This window comes from Silurus meridionalis, chromosome 7 (assembly GCF_014805685.1).
Source record: "Silurus meridionalis isolate SWU-2019-XX chromosome 7, ASM1480568v1, whole genome shotgun sequence".
In the NCBI taxonomy this organism is placed as follows: Eukaryota; Metazoa; Chordata; class Actinopteri; order Siluriformes; family Siluridae; genus Silurus; species Silurus meridionalis.
Window position 1 is genome coordinate 26,127,000 of NC_060890.1, and position 16,814 is coordinate 26,143,813.

Sequence of the window (16,814 nt, forward strand, 5' to 3'; positions counted from 1 at the left end):
TCTGTGCTTATGCTCCACAAGTGGGTTGTGAGATGGAGGAGAAGTGAAAATTTTGGAGTGAATTAGATGAAGTGGTAGAAGGTGTACCTAGGAATGAAAGATTGGCGATTGGGGCGGATTTCAATGGGCATGTAGGTGAAGGGAACAGAGGTGATGAGGAGGTGATGGGTAGGTATGGCTTTAAGGAGAGGAATGTGGAAGGACAGATAGTGGTAGATTTTGTAAAAGACACAAGGTGGAGCTGGAGGTAGCAGAGCTAAAGATGTTAAGGTTTTTGTTGGGAGTGACGACGATGGACAGGATTAGAAATTAGTTTATTAGAGGGCGTTTTGGAGACAAGGTGAGGTAGGTGTGATTGAGATGGTTTGGACATGTGCAGAGGAGGGACATGAGGTATCTGTAGGAGAATGCTGAGGATGGAGCCACCAGGAAGGAGGAAAAGTGGAAGGCCAAAGAGACAGGTAATGAATGTGGTGAAGGAAGACATGCAGGTAGTTTGCAGCTGATGAACGAGGAAAATGAGAGAGAGAGAAAGTTGGATGGTGTGGAGATGGTGAAGCAGGAAGTGGATAGGATTAGTAAGGAGGAAGTGAGAGCAGCGATTAAGAGGATTAAGAGTGAAAAATCAGTTAGACCAGATGACATACCAGTAAAATAATGGAGATGTTTAGGAAAGATGGCAGTGGAGTTTTTAACCAGATTGTTTAACAGGATTTTGGAAGGTGAGAGGATGCCTGAGGAATGGAGAAGAAGTGTGCTGGTATCGATCTTTAAGAATAAGGGAGATGTGCAGACCTGCAGTAACTACAGGGGAATTAAGTTGATCAGTCACACCATGAAGTTATGGGAAAGAGTAGTGGAAGCCAGGCAAAGAGAAGAGGTAACCATCTGTGAGCAACAGTATGGTTTCATGCTGAGGAAGAGCACCACAGACACATTATTTGCTTTGAGAATGTTGATGGAGAAGTATAGAGAAGGTCAGAAGGAGTTGCATTTTGTGTTTGTGGATTTAGAGAAAGCGTACGACAGGGTGGAGAGAGGAGTTGTGGTATTGTAAGAGGATGTCTGGTGTGTCAGAAAAGTATGTGAGAGTGGTGCAGGACATGTATGAGGACAGTGTGACAGCAGTGAAGTGTGCAGTAGGAACGACAGACTGGTGTAAGGTGGAGGTGGAACTGCATCAAGGATCGTCTCTGAGCCCTTTACTGTTTGCAGGGTTGATGGACAGAATGTAGGATGAGGTCAGACATGAGTCTCCATGGACTATGATGTTTGCGGAAGATATTGTGATTTGCGTTAAGAGTAGGGAGCAGGTTGAGAAGAGCCTGGAGAGGTGGAGTTGAAGGGAGAGAAGGGAAATGAAAGTCAGTAGGAGTAAGACAGAGTACATGTGTGTGAATGAGAGGGAGGGCAGTGGAGGGGTGTGGTTGCAGGAGGAGTTCAGGTACCTGGGGTCAACAGTGCAGAGTAATGGAGAGTGTGTTAGAGAAGTGAAGAAAAGAGTTCAGGCAGGGTGGAGTGGGTGGAGAAGAGTGATAGCAGGAGTGATTTGTGATAGAAGGGTATCTGTGAGAGTGAAAGGGAAAGTTTATAGGACTGTGGTGAGACCTGAGATGTTGTATGGATTAGAGACAGTGGCATTGAGTAAAAGACAGAAGGTGGAGCTGGAGGTAGCAGAGCTGAAGATGTTGAGGTTTTTGTTGGGAGTGACGACGATGGACAGGATTAGAAATTAATTTATTAGAGGGACAGCACATGTAGGACGTTTTGGAGACAAGGTGAGGGAGGTGTGATTAAGATGGTTTGGACATGTGCAGAGGAGGGACATGGGGTATATCAGCAGGAGAATGCTGACGATGGAGACACCAGGAAGGAGGAAAAGCGGAAGGCCAAAGAGGAAGTTTATGGATGTGGTGAAGGAAGACATGCAGGTAGTTTGTTTGAAAGAGGCAGATGTAGAGGAAAGAGTATTATACAGACAGATGATTTGCTGTGGCGACCCCTAATTGGAGCAGCCAAAAGAAGAAAAAGGAGAAGAAGATAAAGAAGAGGTGTTTGTTACATGACAGCAGAATAACCTGATCAGTTCTGTATAACAGTAGCCCTCATAGTACGGGTATATATTAGTATACTTTTTATGATGCGTTATCATTTCCATAGCAACAGCTAATTCGATTACTTAAATATGCCTATTTTAAATAGTGGTTTAAAAAGTCTCTTTTTCACCTCTTCAGGCCAGAGAAGTTTATTACTTTGTCATCGTCTCAATAACATAATATCTCAAGAAGAAAATAAAGGCTGCTGAGGGAACTTTTAAAAGTATTTCATGTGATGTGTAATTTATAAAACAAAGAATCATTGGGAGTGTGGTATACAGTAAGTGGAACAAAATGTAGGATGTGTTGTTACAGGAAAATGATCCTTGTGGTGGTTGTAGCATGACATCATCACTCACTATCATAACAATTACATTTTTACATTTATGGCATTTGGCAGATGTTTTTCGAATCAACGTACAATGATACTGCTGGTAGTTCATTATGATGCAGAGTACAAATACCATCACTCTAAAAATTTGTTGATGGAGGGATGAATGGAGGAGTGGTAAAGAATGGAAGGATCAGTGGATCAGTGATAGAAGATGGATAAATGAGTGGTAGAGGATGGAGGAATGAGTGGTAGAGGATGGAGGAATGAGTGGAGCAGTAGTATATTATGAGGGATCAGTCAAGAAGTGGTAGAGGATGGAGGAATGAGTGGAGCGGCGGTAGATGATGGGGGAATGAGTGGTAAAGAATGAAGGGACGAGTGGAGCAGTAATAGAAGATGGAGGGATAAAGAACTATACAATATTATAAGATTTATTCGTGAACTGATTTGCATTTCAAACCCCATCTCAGCTTCTTTTTAAACGGTGGCTTCACCCCACACAGAGTTCTGTGCAAGGCTTAATTAGCATCATTAGCAACCTGGAAAATCAAAAAATAATTTGAATTCCTGCATCAAATCGAGAATCAAATTATAATCTGTGTGTAACATAAATAAAACCTTTGCTGCTAATAACAAGTAAAAACAGTTTCATGCTAGCATTGCTAGTTTTTCTCAAACCCTAAGCTCCATCAGCATTCTTCAGGACAAGATTTCATATTTTAGATCGAATGCTGCAGAAATTTTGACATTTCTCTTAGAAATGTTTCTGTGGAAGTGAAGAGAAGCTCCGAGCTCCTGCAGCATGTGTTTGCATTAGCATGGCATCCGTAATTAGAAAATAGAGACAAATCACCACCCGTGCTGACATACTGTTGTAGAGGTGCTTATTTACACACACAGACACACACACACACACACACACTTCATGATGTTCGGTAGACCGTGTTCTGCTGTTGCGGTTATTTCGGAGCATGTGTGAGTCACAGTCAGTGCTGATTGCTGTCACGGCCCTCGCTTTTACTCTCCCCATTATAGTATCCAAATCTGCCCTACGCTGTAAATGAACCCACACATAACATACGATCCATAACTATTAATGTCCTTATTTTATACATCATAATAATACCAGCATTTACATTTAGCAGATGCCTATTATTCAGAGCAACTTACATTTATTTCATTCGTACAACTGAGCAGCTATGGGGTTAAGGGCCTTGCTCAGGGGCCCAAAACTGGTGTGGATAAGATTTGAACACACAACATATAGATCCAAAGTCAACTGCCTTAAGCACTGACATTTCCAGTCTCTGAATGCTGGAGCATGAACTTTTTCCTTCAGTTGAACTAGGAGACCCAAACCTGTTCCAGCATGACAACTATGCATAATCATCTCCATGAAGATCTGCTATACATGGGGTTGGAGTGGAAGATCTTTTATAGAACTCAAACCCTATTGAACATGAATGAATGTGAATGCTGGCTGCACCCCAGACCTCCTCACCTTACCTCCATCAAGTCTAAGCACAAATCTCCACAAAATCTAGTGGAGCATCTTCTCAGAAGTGGAGAGGTAGTTATAAGAACATATAGGGACTAAATGTGGATTGGGATGTTCAAAAAGCATACAGAAATTTTATGCTTAGGTATCAACAAACCTTTTGCGATATAGTGAATATTTACTGCATTTAACACTGGGGGCTCCTTATGTAAATGTTACATAAACATCTGTTCACATTTGCTGAATTAGCCATTGCTATAGAAACAATAAGGTACCAGAACAAGTGTTTTGACCAATCAGGATCCTCTTCCACAATAATATACGTCAATTGAAAGGAGATTTATATGAATATCTCAATCTGACAGGTTGCCATGGAGACACGGGTGCTGTTGGCATGGATGGACAAGATCCCCTTTGTCCTTGGTGGCAACCTCCAAGGTGGCGAGTTGGTAGTTACCTTCCCCTATGACCGGACTCGACTCACTGGTGTTTTAAAAGGAGCCACGCCCACTCCAGATGACCCAGTATTCCGCTGGCTGGCGTTCTCGTATGCCTCCACGCACCGGCTGATGACGACTCCGACACGCAGGGTGTGTCACACACATGACTTTGCCAAAGAGGATGGCACTATCAATGGGGCATCCTGGCACACGGCTCCAGGAAGTGAGTGAGGTTTGGGAAAGATGATGTTTTGGTGTCAGAACATTTAAAAAAAGCTTAGGACCAAGGGATTTGTATAAATGGCATCTATTTAAATAAATACAATTTAATCTACATTTCTACTATATAATTTAAACTATACATTTTATTATTGTCATAATTATATATATATTCCTGTTTTAGTTTTATATATACAGTATATATTTATATACATACACTGTGTCAATTAGGTGTGTGTGTGTGTGTGTGTGTGTGTGTGTGTGTAAATCATCTACTCATTAAAAACTCTCCATGCAGGATCACAAACTCTCTGTACCAGGAGTCAGCATTCTCCTCATTTATTTTGCTTTTTTTTTTATTCCACTTTTTCAGTCCCTATTTCTTCTGTCTGAATGGCAAAACATTTGTAAACCATCATTCTTCTAAATCAGGAGTTGTTCATGTAACCATGGCAACTTTAATGAATTTATCAAAAACTTATTCTGGTTATTTATCATGAAGTTTCTTGTGTCAGTGCACTTGTAACTTTTTAACTCTAGAGTTAGCGCAGTTTGTGTGATTGTTGTTCCTTAGCAAATGGTAAATGTCCGAGAAGAAAATATCAAATAATATTTATTTTACACATATATATATATATATATATATATATATATATATATATATATATATATATATATATATATATATATATATACAGTGAGGAAAATTAATATTTGAACACCCTGCTATTTTGCAAGTTCTCCCACTTAGAAATCATGGAGGGGTCTGAAATTGTCATCGTAGGTGCATGTCCACTGTGAGAGCCATAATCTAAAAAAAAAAATCCAGAAATCACAATAAATGATTTTTAAACTATTTATTTGTATGATACAGCTGCAAATAAGTATTTAAACACCTGTCTATCAGCTAGAATTCTGACCCTCAAAGACCTGTTAGTCTGCCTTTAAAATGTCCACCTCCACTACATTTATTATCCTAAATCAGATGCACCTGTTTGAGGTCGTTAGCTACATAAAGACACCCGTCCACCCCATACAATCAGTAAGAATCCAACTACTAACATGGCCAAGACCAAAGAGCTGTCCAAAGACACTAGAGACAAAATTGTACACCTCCACAAGGCTGGAAAGGGCTACGGGAAACTGCCAAGCAGCTTGGTGAAAAAGGTCCACTGTTGGAGCAATCATTAGAAAATGGAAGAAGCTAAACATGACTGTCAATCTCCCTCGGACTGGGGCTCCATGCAAGATCTCACCTCGTGGGGTCTCAATGATCCTAAGGAAGGTGAGAAATCAGCCCAGAACTACAGGAGGAGCTGGTCAATGACCTGAAAAGAGCTGGGACCACCGTTTCCAAGGTTACTGTTGGTAATACACTAAGACGTCATGGTTTGAAATCATGCATGGCACGGAAGGTTCCCCTGCTTAAACCAGCACATGTCCAGGCACGTCTTAAGTTTGCCAATGACCATTTGGATGATCCAGAGGAGTCATGGGAGAAAGTCATGTGGTCAGATGAGACCAAAATAGAACTTTTGGGTCATAATTCCACTAAACGTGTTTGGAGGAAGAAGAATGATGAGTGCCATCCCAAGAACACCATCCCTACTGTGAAGCATGGTGGTGGTAGCATCATGCTTTGGGGGTGTTTTTCTGCACATGGGACAGGCCACTGCACTGTATTAAGGAGAGGATGACCGGGGTCATGTATTGCGAGATTTTCGGGAACAACCTTCCCTCAGTTAGAGCATTGAAGATGGGTCGAGGCTGGGTCTTCCAACATGACAATGACCCGAAGCACACAGCCAGGATAACCAAGGAGTGGCTCTGTAAGAAGCATATCAAGGTTCTGGCGTGGCCTAGCCAGTCTCCAGACCTAAACCCAATAGACAATCTTTGGAGGGAGCTCAAACTCCGTGTTTCTCAGCAACAGGCCAGAAACCTGACTGATCTAGAAAAGATCTGTGTGGAGGAATGGGCCAAAATCCCTCCTGCAGTGTGTGCAAACCTGGTGAAAAACTACAGGAAACGTTTGACCTCTGTAATTGCGAACAAAGGCTACTGTACCAAATATTAACATTGACTTTCTCAGGTGTTCAATTCCTTATTTGCAGCTGTATCATACAAATAAATAGTTAAAAAATCATACATTGTGATTTCTGGATTTTTCTTTTTAGATTATGTCTCTCACAGTAGACATGCACCTACGATGACAATTTCAGACCCCTCCATGATTTCTAAGTGGGAGAACTTGCAAAATAGCAGGGTGTTCAAATACTTATTTTCCTCACTCTATATATATATATATATATATATATATATATATATATATATATATATATATATATATATATATATATATGACAGCTTTAACTGTTGTGGGGGGCATTTTAGGTGGCCAGGAGGTCCAGAAGATCTGTCGTTTGGCGGATTTGGCACTTAGGGCCATAAAAGAGACCGCTGTGGCCATTGGCTGGTCTTTAGCCGCCCTGGTCTCCACCGAGAGGCACCTATGGCTCACCCTATCGGATTCTCTGGGCCGAAGCGTGAGTCGTGAGATGGCAGATCTGATGACTGTCATTTTCAATTAGAGGACTTTAGCCAGGAAGTCTTGACATGGGATGTTCTGGAGATTCTGCCGGGAAAGGGCATGGTGCACCTCATTACACAGTGCCTGCCATGCCCCTGCATCTCATGGGACCTGTTCCATTAACCCTGCCACAGTCAGTGCTTCAGGCCACGGCCCTGTAGTGAGCACCCTCCTCGGGTTCCACCCGCTATTGTTGCAGGCCTGGAGTACTAGCTGTCTCCATAGAGCTACGCCCTGCCTCTAGGTGTACCAGGGGTCAGTCTTGCGTGACTTATACCCTTAAAAGACTACCTGGCAGCCTGGGAAGCTTTGACAGATGTGTCCTTAATGGGTCCTGCAGACTTTGAACAGAGGCTACACGATTCAGTCAAGGTCTCGTCTGCTCTGGTTTGACTAGGTATGTGTTCCACCCTGGTGGGACCCGAACAGGTTATTTTCATGAAACAGGAAGGAGACACTTTTCTGAAGAAGAAGGCAATCAAGCTGTCCCTCAATCAGACAGAGAGTCCAGGTTCTACAGCCAGTACCAAAATTGGCAGTGGGTTGTGTCCTATCATAGATCTATGTCAGCTAAACCGTTTACTTATGAGACTCAGGTTCAAGATGCTGGTCGTGTCTTAAATCAGATGCGAGGACTACTTTGTCACAGTAGATCTAAAGGATGCATACTTTCATGTATTCCTCCTCCCTTCTCACAGGAAGCTGGGGTTTTGGCTGAAAGCCGAAAAGAGTGTGCTTACTTCATTACAGAGAACCACTTATTTAGGCGTCATATGAGATTTGACCCTTATGCATGCGCAGCTATCTCCTGCCTGCATTGCATCCATCCTTACGGCCGTCAGGAGGATCAGAGAAGGGCAATCACTCACTGTCAAGCAGTTCCAGAGACTGCTTGGGCTTATGGCAGCAGCATCCAATGTGATTCCACTTGGCCTCTTGCACAGGCCCCAGACCAGGAAAAGCTAAACCGTCTGGTGCAAGTACTGGATATTTTAGTCCACAAAACAAGTCTGTGGAGGAAGTCGGAAAAACTATTCATCTGCTATGGCCCTCCAAGGAGAGACCTCCCTCAGATTAAGCAGATGCTTAGCAGATGGATTGTGGATGCAGTTGCATCCTTTTATGAGTCCTCTTTCGTTGTCATAGCATGCTCAACCCGGAGTGTGACAGCTTCTAAGGATTGGTCCTCCCTCCATGATATCTGCGACGCTGTGGGTTGGTGCACCGCCCTGACCTTTTTTTTGGTTTCATAATCTTGAGCTCAGTGCCACTCCTAGAACCTCTGTCCTTTGACCTAGCAGTGCTCTTACACACTAGGCAGGGGTTGGTCAGTCTGGCGGTAGTTCCCAAAAGCGTTGTTGACTCAGCTCGAGTTCCTGAAAGGGAACGTCTTCAGATTACGTATGTAACCCTGGTTTCCTGAGAGACTGCGTCCCCAGGACACACTGCCGGCATCCCTGCAGCGCTTCCTTCCCTTTTAGAAGCTAGCACAGGCTTCACTCCATGTGTTTTTATAGCTTCCTGGTCGTGACGTCACCCCGCCGGTGATGCCGACCTTTTCCATCGGATGGATTACACACGTGATTCAGAGCGTGGACAACGTGGAAGTGTTTCCAACGCGATGTTGACTCAGCGTCTCATTCCCTCAGGGAACCAGGCTAACATATGGAACCTGGAGACATTACTCACTCTGTACCAGAAAAACTATTTCTAGTATGTTGTAAAACTCAGATTTTGTTTGGTGCATGTGCGAAATCATAGCCACTTCCTGGTCATCGCCAATGCTAGCACTATGGATTCGTTTGCATTTTATCTCTAGCTTAAAGAATTTCTCTAGAGAAAATCCTGAGAAAATCCTGAGAAAATCCTGATAATTCCACATATTAAGGGAGTGAATGAATGAAGAATAGAAGGAATGAAGTTGTTTGTTAAAGTGTGATAAAAAAAGAAGAACAGTTGAGAAGATTATATCTTTAATAAATGAAATTATAAATGTAAAACACACACACACACACACACACACACACACACACACACACACATACACACACACATATAAATATCTATATTACCCAAATGCGGTCTAACAAATGTAAACTTTCTTTCGGCTTCTCCCATTAGGGGTCGCCACAGCGGATCATCCGCATGTTTGCATGTACCATGTTATAAATGAGTGTATAATATACACTGTTATTCCCCTGTTTTTTTTTTAGGTATGAATGATTTCAGTTACCTCCACACCAACTGCTTTGAGCTGTCCATGTACGTGGGCTGTGACAAGTTTCCTCATGAGAGCGAGCTGCCCGAGGAGTGGGAGAACAACCGCGAGTCTCTGCTTGTGTTTATGGAGCAGGTACACACACACACACACACACACACACACACACTGAAACAACAAATATATCTAACAGAAGTGTAACAGTACACAAAATTGACGTTTCGGTACATCGGTTTTTAATTCATGGTTCTGTATAATTTTGTTACAGTTGCAGTTTATTATTATTAACATTTGTGCTCATCAACATTTGAACAATTTACATATTTAAACAATTTCAAATAAAATGTATGCTTGGGTAAATATTGTAAAATAATATTTTATAAATAAAAAAGAATAAATCAAATGAATGCAATACACCTTTTTATTATATTGATTAAATTAAGTAATCAATTATATTGGCACAAATCAAATTGTTTAAATACAATTAAATGCATAGAACATTTTTATTAAATAGTTTACATTTGTTAGACCCCATTTGGGTAATACACGTGTGTGTGTGTGTGTGTGTGTGTGTGTGTGTGTGTGTGTGTGTGTGTGTATAACATAGATGTGTTCTACTTATCCTGATTATTTTAGCAGACTTTAACAAATATTCATTCATTCACTCCCTTGATATGTGGAATCGTAGGGATTTTCTCCTTTTATTTAGCTTAATAATAATTTAAATATAATTTAAATAAAAAAAAGCAGTTAAACTGTAAGACGGAGAATAAACTAATTTGTGGTCCGCCACTTAATACATTCCTGATGGAATTTTATTTATGTTCCTTGCATTAAAAAAAATTACACAACAGAGGCCACACCTTCACTTTGACTGACAGACTCCCAGGCCACACCTCCTTCACGTTGTCTGACAGGCACAGAGGCCATGCCTCCTTCATTTTGATTGACAGACTCCCAGGCCATGCCTCCTTTACTTTGACTGACAGACTGACAGACTCACAGGCCACGCCTCCTTTACTTTGAATGACAGATTCGTTGTATCAGATGTAGTTTTGTGCTGGTGAATTTGTTCTATCTGACTACTTTAAATGATTTATTTTAATCCTTTTTGATTGTTCGTTTATGAATGGTTCGTCACAACAGGTGTAAGTGTGGAGCTGAACTGTAGTGTGTGGAGGTTCAGTACCTTCATCAGAGCTCAGAGAGATTATTCAGCTCAGGAAAACCACTTCAAGCTAAGGGTCATTTGAAAGTGAAAGGAATTGCAGAAAAGGATTTAGTGATGTGTGAATCTTCCTCTCATCAGGTTCACCGGGGCATTAAAGGTGTGGTGAGGGACTTACAGGGGAAAGGCATCGCCAACGCTATTGTCAGTGTGGAGGGCATCAACCATGACGTCCGAACAGGTACACTTCCACTCACACACACACACACACACTTCCACTCACACACTTCCACTCACACACTCACACACTTCCACTTACACACTTCCACTCACACACTCACACACTTCCACTCACACACTCACACACTTTCACTCACACACTCACACACTTCCACTCACACACTTCCACTCACAGACTCACACACTTCCACTCACACTTCCACTCACACACACACTTCCACTCACACCTCACACTTCCACTCACACTCACACTTTCACTCACACCTCACACACTTCCACTCACACTCACACACTTTTATTCACGCACTTCCATTCACGCACTTTCACTCACACACTTCCACTCACACACTTTCACACACACACTTTCACACACACACTTTCACTTTAGTTATGTATTTATTTATTTATTTAGTTAGTAAGTTAGGCAGGTAGGTGGGTGGGTTGGTGGTTGCTGCATTAATGAGTTAGTTACAACACCATTCTATTTTTAATAAAACGCCCCTCATTCTGATCTTCCTCAGTAGTATTTCCAAAACTCAATTCCATTATAAACAATACATATACATACATACAGTGAGGAAAATAAGTATCAGAACACCCTGCTATTTTGCAAGTTCTCCCACTTAGAAATCATGGAGGGGTCTGAAATTGTCATCGTAGGTGCATGTCCACTGTGAGAGACATAATCTAAAAAAAAAAATCCAGAAATCACAATATATGATTTTTTAACTATTTATTTGTATGATACAGCTGCAAATAAGTATTTGAACACCTGGGAAAGTCAATGGTAATATTTGGTACAGTAGCCTTTGTTTGCAATTACAGAGGTCAAACGTTTCCTGTAGTTTTTCACCAGGTTTGCACACACTGCAGGAGGATTTTGGCCTCCTCCACACAGATCTTCTCTAGATCAGTCAGGTTTCTGGCCTGTCGCTGAGAAACACGGAGTTTGAGCTCCCTCCAAAGATTCTCTATTGGGTTTAGGTCTGGAGACTGGCTAGGCAACGCCAGAACCTTAATATGCTTCTTACAGAGCCACTCCTTTGTTATCCTGGCTGTGTGCTTCGGGTCATTGTCATGTTGGAAGACCCAGCCTCGACCCATCTTCAATGCTCTAACTGAGGGAAGGAGGTTGTTCCCAAAATCTTGCAATACATGGCCCCGGTCATCCTCTCCTTAATACAGTGCAGTCGCCCTGTCCCATGTGCAGAAAAACACCCCAAAGCATGATGCTACCACCCCATGCTTCACAGTAGGGATGGTGTTCTTGGGATGGTACTCATCATTCTTCTTCCTCCAAACACGTTTAGTGGAATTATGACCCAAAAGTTCTATTTTGGTCTCATCTGACCACATGACTTTCTCCCATGACTCCTCTGGATCATCCAAATGGTCATTGGCAAACTTAAGACATGCCTGGACATGTGCTGGTTTAAGCAGGGGAACCTTCCGTGCCATGCATGATTTCAAACCATGACGTCTTAGTGTATTACCAACAGTAACCTTGGAAAAGGTGGTCCCAGCTCTTTTCAGGTCATTGACCAGCTCCTCCCGTGTAGTTCTGGGCTGATTTCTCACCTTCCTTAGGATCATTGAGACCCCACGGTGAGATCTTGCATGGAGCCCCAGTCCGAGGAGATTGACAGTCATGTTTAGCTTCTTCCATTTTCTAATGATTGCTCCAACAGTGGACCTTTTTTCACCAAGCTTTTTGGCAATTTCCCCGTAGCCCTTTCCAGCCTTGAGGAGGTGTACAATTTTGTCTCTAGTGTCTTTGGACAGCTCTTTGGTCTTGGCCATGTTAGTAGTTGGATTCTTACTGATTGTATGGGGTGGACAGGTGTCTTTATGCAGCTAACGACCTCAAACAGGTGCATCTAATTTAGGATAATAAATGTAGTGGAGGTGGACATTTTAAAGGCAGACTAACAGGTCTTTGAGGGTCAGAATTCTAGCTGATAGACAGGTGTTCAAATAATTATTTGCAGCTGTATCATACAAATAAATAGTTTAAAAATCATTTTTTTTTAGATTATGTCTCTCACAGTGGACATGCACCTACGATGGCAATTTCAGACCCCTCCATGATTTCTAAGTGGGAGAACTTGCAAAATAGCAGGGTGTTCAAATACTTATTTTCCTCACTGTACATTATTATTACCCACTTCACCCCCTGTACATTAATCACCCTCATCCCTGCATATATTTATATATATATATCGACATCATACACTATTTATCACACTGTGATTTATTGTAAATAGGCCACTTATGCACTTCTGGTTAGATGCTACCAGCATTTCTTTGGCTCTGTACCTTGTACAATGTCAATAAAGTTGAAACTCATCTAATCTAATCTAATAATTATCTAAAGCAAGTCAAATTTAACTGTATAGTTAAAGGAACCCTGATATTTAATTGACAGCTTTCAGTGCAGGCATCAGAAATGCGGATGCAATAAGGAATTGCGATTCCCTCTGAGTGTTAGCAGGTTACACACATGACGCACAGAAGTGTTATTTAATATTATAATGTTGCTGTTAAATTTGACATGGTCCTAACCTGTAAGACACAGGATATACAGTTGCCAATGGACTTTGGTTTTTCCATTTGGAATGTGACAGTCACTGTACGTTCGTAAAAACGAAAACAATTGTATATTGCAATACAGTTTGCAATTCCCTTTGAATTCTGTCTGGAATATTCTTCCATATCCTTCACTAATATTCACAAAGCCATACCTCCATTATTTTACATATACATGGAAGCCACGCCCCCCTCGTTGACACTGATACAATGGCCACGCCTCATTTACTTTGGCACACACACATAGAAGACATGCCCATTTTTTAAAGATTGATAAACACAAGGGTCACGTTTCTCTTGTTTGTAAACAATTAAAAGCCCCGACCTCTTCGATGACACTAAAACACACCAAAACCATGCTTACTTAATTTTGACACACATGGAAGTCACACCCCTTCAATGACACTAAGACAACTGCCACACCTCCTTAATTAAAACTGATAAACACATAAGCCATGCCTCTTTCAATATGTAGAAGCCACGCCCCTTTATTGACACTGATGCACACCAAAGCCATGCATTCCTAATTTAGACATGGTGAGAAGCCCTGCCCCTTTACTACTTACAAAAGCCACGCCCCCTCATGTGGACGCTAACATAAGCCACGCCCAATTTACTACGCTTTACAGACACAGTCCAATAAAAAAAATGATTCGTCTGGGTTTATCTGATTGTAAAAAGGGTCACCACAACTTTTATACAGCATGCAATTTTTTACACACACACACACACACACACACACACACACACACACACACACAGTCTTATTCAAAGCCGACTAGAGAGACTCTGGTGCTGCTCAGCCGTACCCAGACTCTTTACATAAACCTGCAAAAATGAAATGTTCATCATATATCATCATACAAAAGGAGTCTTCAGTACCAGAGGTCGACATCAGAGAAGTTTGAGATTTCTCTGTAAAGAAGACGACACACTGCATGTTTTTTTGTTTTGAAGAGAGAGGATGAAGAGAGGCTGATGAGCAAATGTGTTTCATCTTCTTCTTTGGGCTGCTCCTGTTAGGGGTCTTTATAGCAGATCATCAGTCTCCATACAACTCTGTCCTCTACATCTGTCTACATCTGTCTTCCTTCACCACATCTATAATCCTTCTCCTTGGCCTTCCTCTTTTCCTCAGCATTCTTTTACCCATATACACCCATGTTCCTTTTCTGAAAATTACCAACCCATCTCTATCGCCCCTCTCTCACCTTGTCTTCAAAACGTCCATCTGATAAACTCATTTCTAATCCTCCATCCTGTAAATCGCATAGGTCTTGTTTCTCGAGTGTTCCGTATAATGAATAAAAAGTATGATAAATCCCGGGACTCTGTACTTGATGTTGTAATGATATGACGCGTTCCCTTCCGCAGCCGCTGACGGAGATTACTGGCGTTTGCTGAACCCGGGCGAGTACAGCGTGACGGTGCGAGCCGAAGGCTACAGCCTCGCACGGAAAGTGTGTGAAGTGGGCTACGACATGGGGGCCACACGGTGCGACTTCAGGCTGTCTCGCTCAAACCTCTCACGCATCAAAGAAATCATGGAGAAGTTCAACAAGCAGCCGATCAACATGAGACAACCTCAAAGACAACGAAGCCTGGGGACATAGAGCTGGGGACTGGGATAAAAGGGGGGAAACCCGGTGTGTGTGTGTGTGTGTGTGTGTGTGTGTGTGTGTGTTTTGGACGTTTTGGACTGTTTTACTCTGCCTGGAGTCGGATGGTGTAATCGAGGAAAGAGAAATGCATTATGTAATCAAGGACTGAGGGAGACACGTGAGCCAATCAGCTCTGTAGAATATAACGGCTATAAAAGCGCTTGGACACACGACGCTCCCAAATTATAATGACATACACTATATAAGCTAAAGGTTTGTGGACACCTGACCATAAGATTTCTATGTGCTTCTTTTTGGACATCCTATTCCAAAATTTGCTGTTATAATGAGCTCCACTCTTCTGGCAAGATGTTCCACTAGATTCTGTAGAGATTCCTTCTGCCACAAAGATGTAGGTGAGGTGGACATATTCATTCATGTTCTAAAGGGTTTGAGCTCACTAGCAGGAGATCTTCCACTCCAAACCCAGTGTATCTTCATGGAGCTTGCTTGGTGTACAAACATCATGCTGGAACAGGTTTTTGGGGCTCGTAGTTCAAGTAAAGGCACAATTTCATCATCCGATACAATCGTGTGCCTTCAAAATGTTCAGGTCAGGATTCGACTCAGGTGTCCCAATACTTTTGGCAATAGCGTGTAAGTCCTCTATTCAGAATTAATATAATTACAGAGTGCATGAGCAGAGATATTAAATAATTATTATATTAATTATATCATAAACACCAAAACTGGCATGAAAATAAATCTTTCAGCATTACTTTTGGACGTGAAGCATGTTTCATTTGTCTGCATTTATTATCGTTCATTGAAGACGTCAATACATCTTCATACCAAATAAAAAAACATCCTGGAGTGGATTATTTTCCTACAACAGCACGTTCTCCAGTGTCTTATTCCTCCTACATCCCAGAAACACCTCAGTGTCAGACTTCAAAACATTGAGTTTTACCTTTATTTCTTCTCATTTACATTATAGCAGCTATAAACGCCCTTTCCCTGCTGTACTCTCTCTCTCTTAAGGGTAATAACACAAGGGAGCTCAGGGAGCGTGGCGGATTGTAGCGTGTTAGAAGACTGGAGAGATACATGGAGATAAACCATTTAGTGTTCTGTAAGTAAGAAGCAGGAGTTTGTAGTGGATTTGAAACTTAACAGGAAGCCAGTGTAGGGACGATAAGATTGGGGTTATATGATCATATTTCCTCGACCTTGTAAGAACTCTGACTGCCGCATTCTGAACTAACTGTGGCTTGTTTATTAATGATGCAGGACATCCACCTAGTAATGCATTACAATAGTCCAGTCTGGAGGTCATGAACGCATGGACGAGCTTCTCTGGATCAGATATAGACAACATGTTTCTTAGCTTAGCAATATTTCTAAGGTGAAAGAAGCTGTTTTTGTAACATGGTTGATATGATAATTAAAAGACAAGTTGCTCTAAAACTCTGTTTAAATGCAGGTTGAAATGCTGGAGCTTATGTGTACTGGTTTTTGGGCCAATGAGCAAAATCTCCGTCTTATCAGAATTTAATAGTAGAAAGTTATGGGTCATCCAATCTTTTAATTTATTTACACATTTAGTTATCCAAGTAAGTTGAGTGTATCGCCTGGTTTTGATGAGATATATAGCTGGGTGTCATCATTGTAACAGTGGAAGCTAATTCCATGCCTTCTAATAATATTTCCTAAGGGAAGCATGTATTTTGTGAAAAGCAGGGGTCCTAGAACTGAACCTTGTGGCACACCATAATTAACTTGCATTAGCCTGGATAACTCTCCATTTAAATCTACAAAATGGTA

General features: G+C 41.7%; 1 protein-coding gene across 1 annotated transcript in view; it reads left to right on the plus strand.

Moving 5' to 3' along the window:
• Positions 1 to 15,884, plus strand: part of cpxm2 (carboxypeptidase X (M14 family), member 2) — a 49,319-nt gene extending 33,435 nt beyond the window's left edge. The window contains exons 11-14 of the mRNA XM_046854580.1: positions 4,294 to 4,591; positions 9,391 to 9,530; positions 10,705 to 10,804; positions 14,764 to 15,884. Of these exons, the coding sequence (XP_046710536.1) occupies positions 4,294 to 4,591; positions 9,391 to 9,530; positions 10,705 to 10,804; positions 14,764 to 15,002 (777 nt within the window). The 3' untranslated portion in view covers positions 15,003 to 15,884. The remainder of the gene's footprint in view (positions 1 to 4,293; positions 4,592 to 9,390; positions 9,531 to 10,704; positions 10,805 to 14,763) is intronic.
• The last annotated feature ends 930 nt before the right edge of the window (positions 15,885 to 16,814 follow it).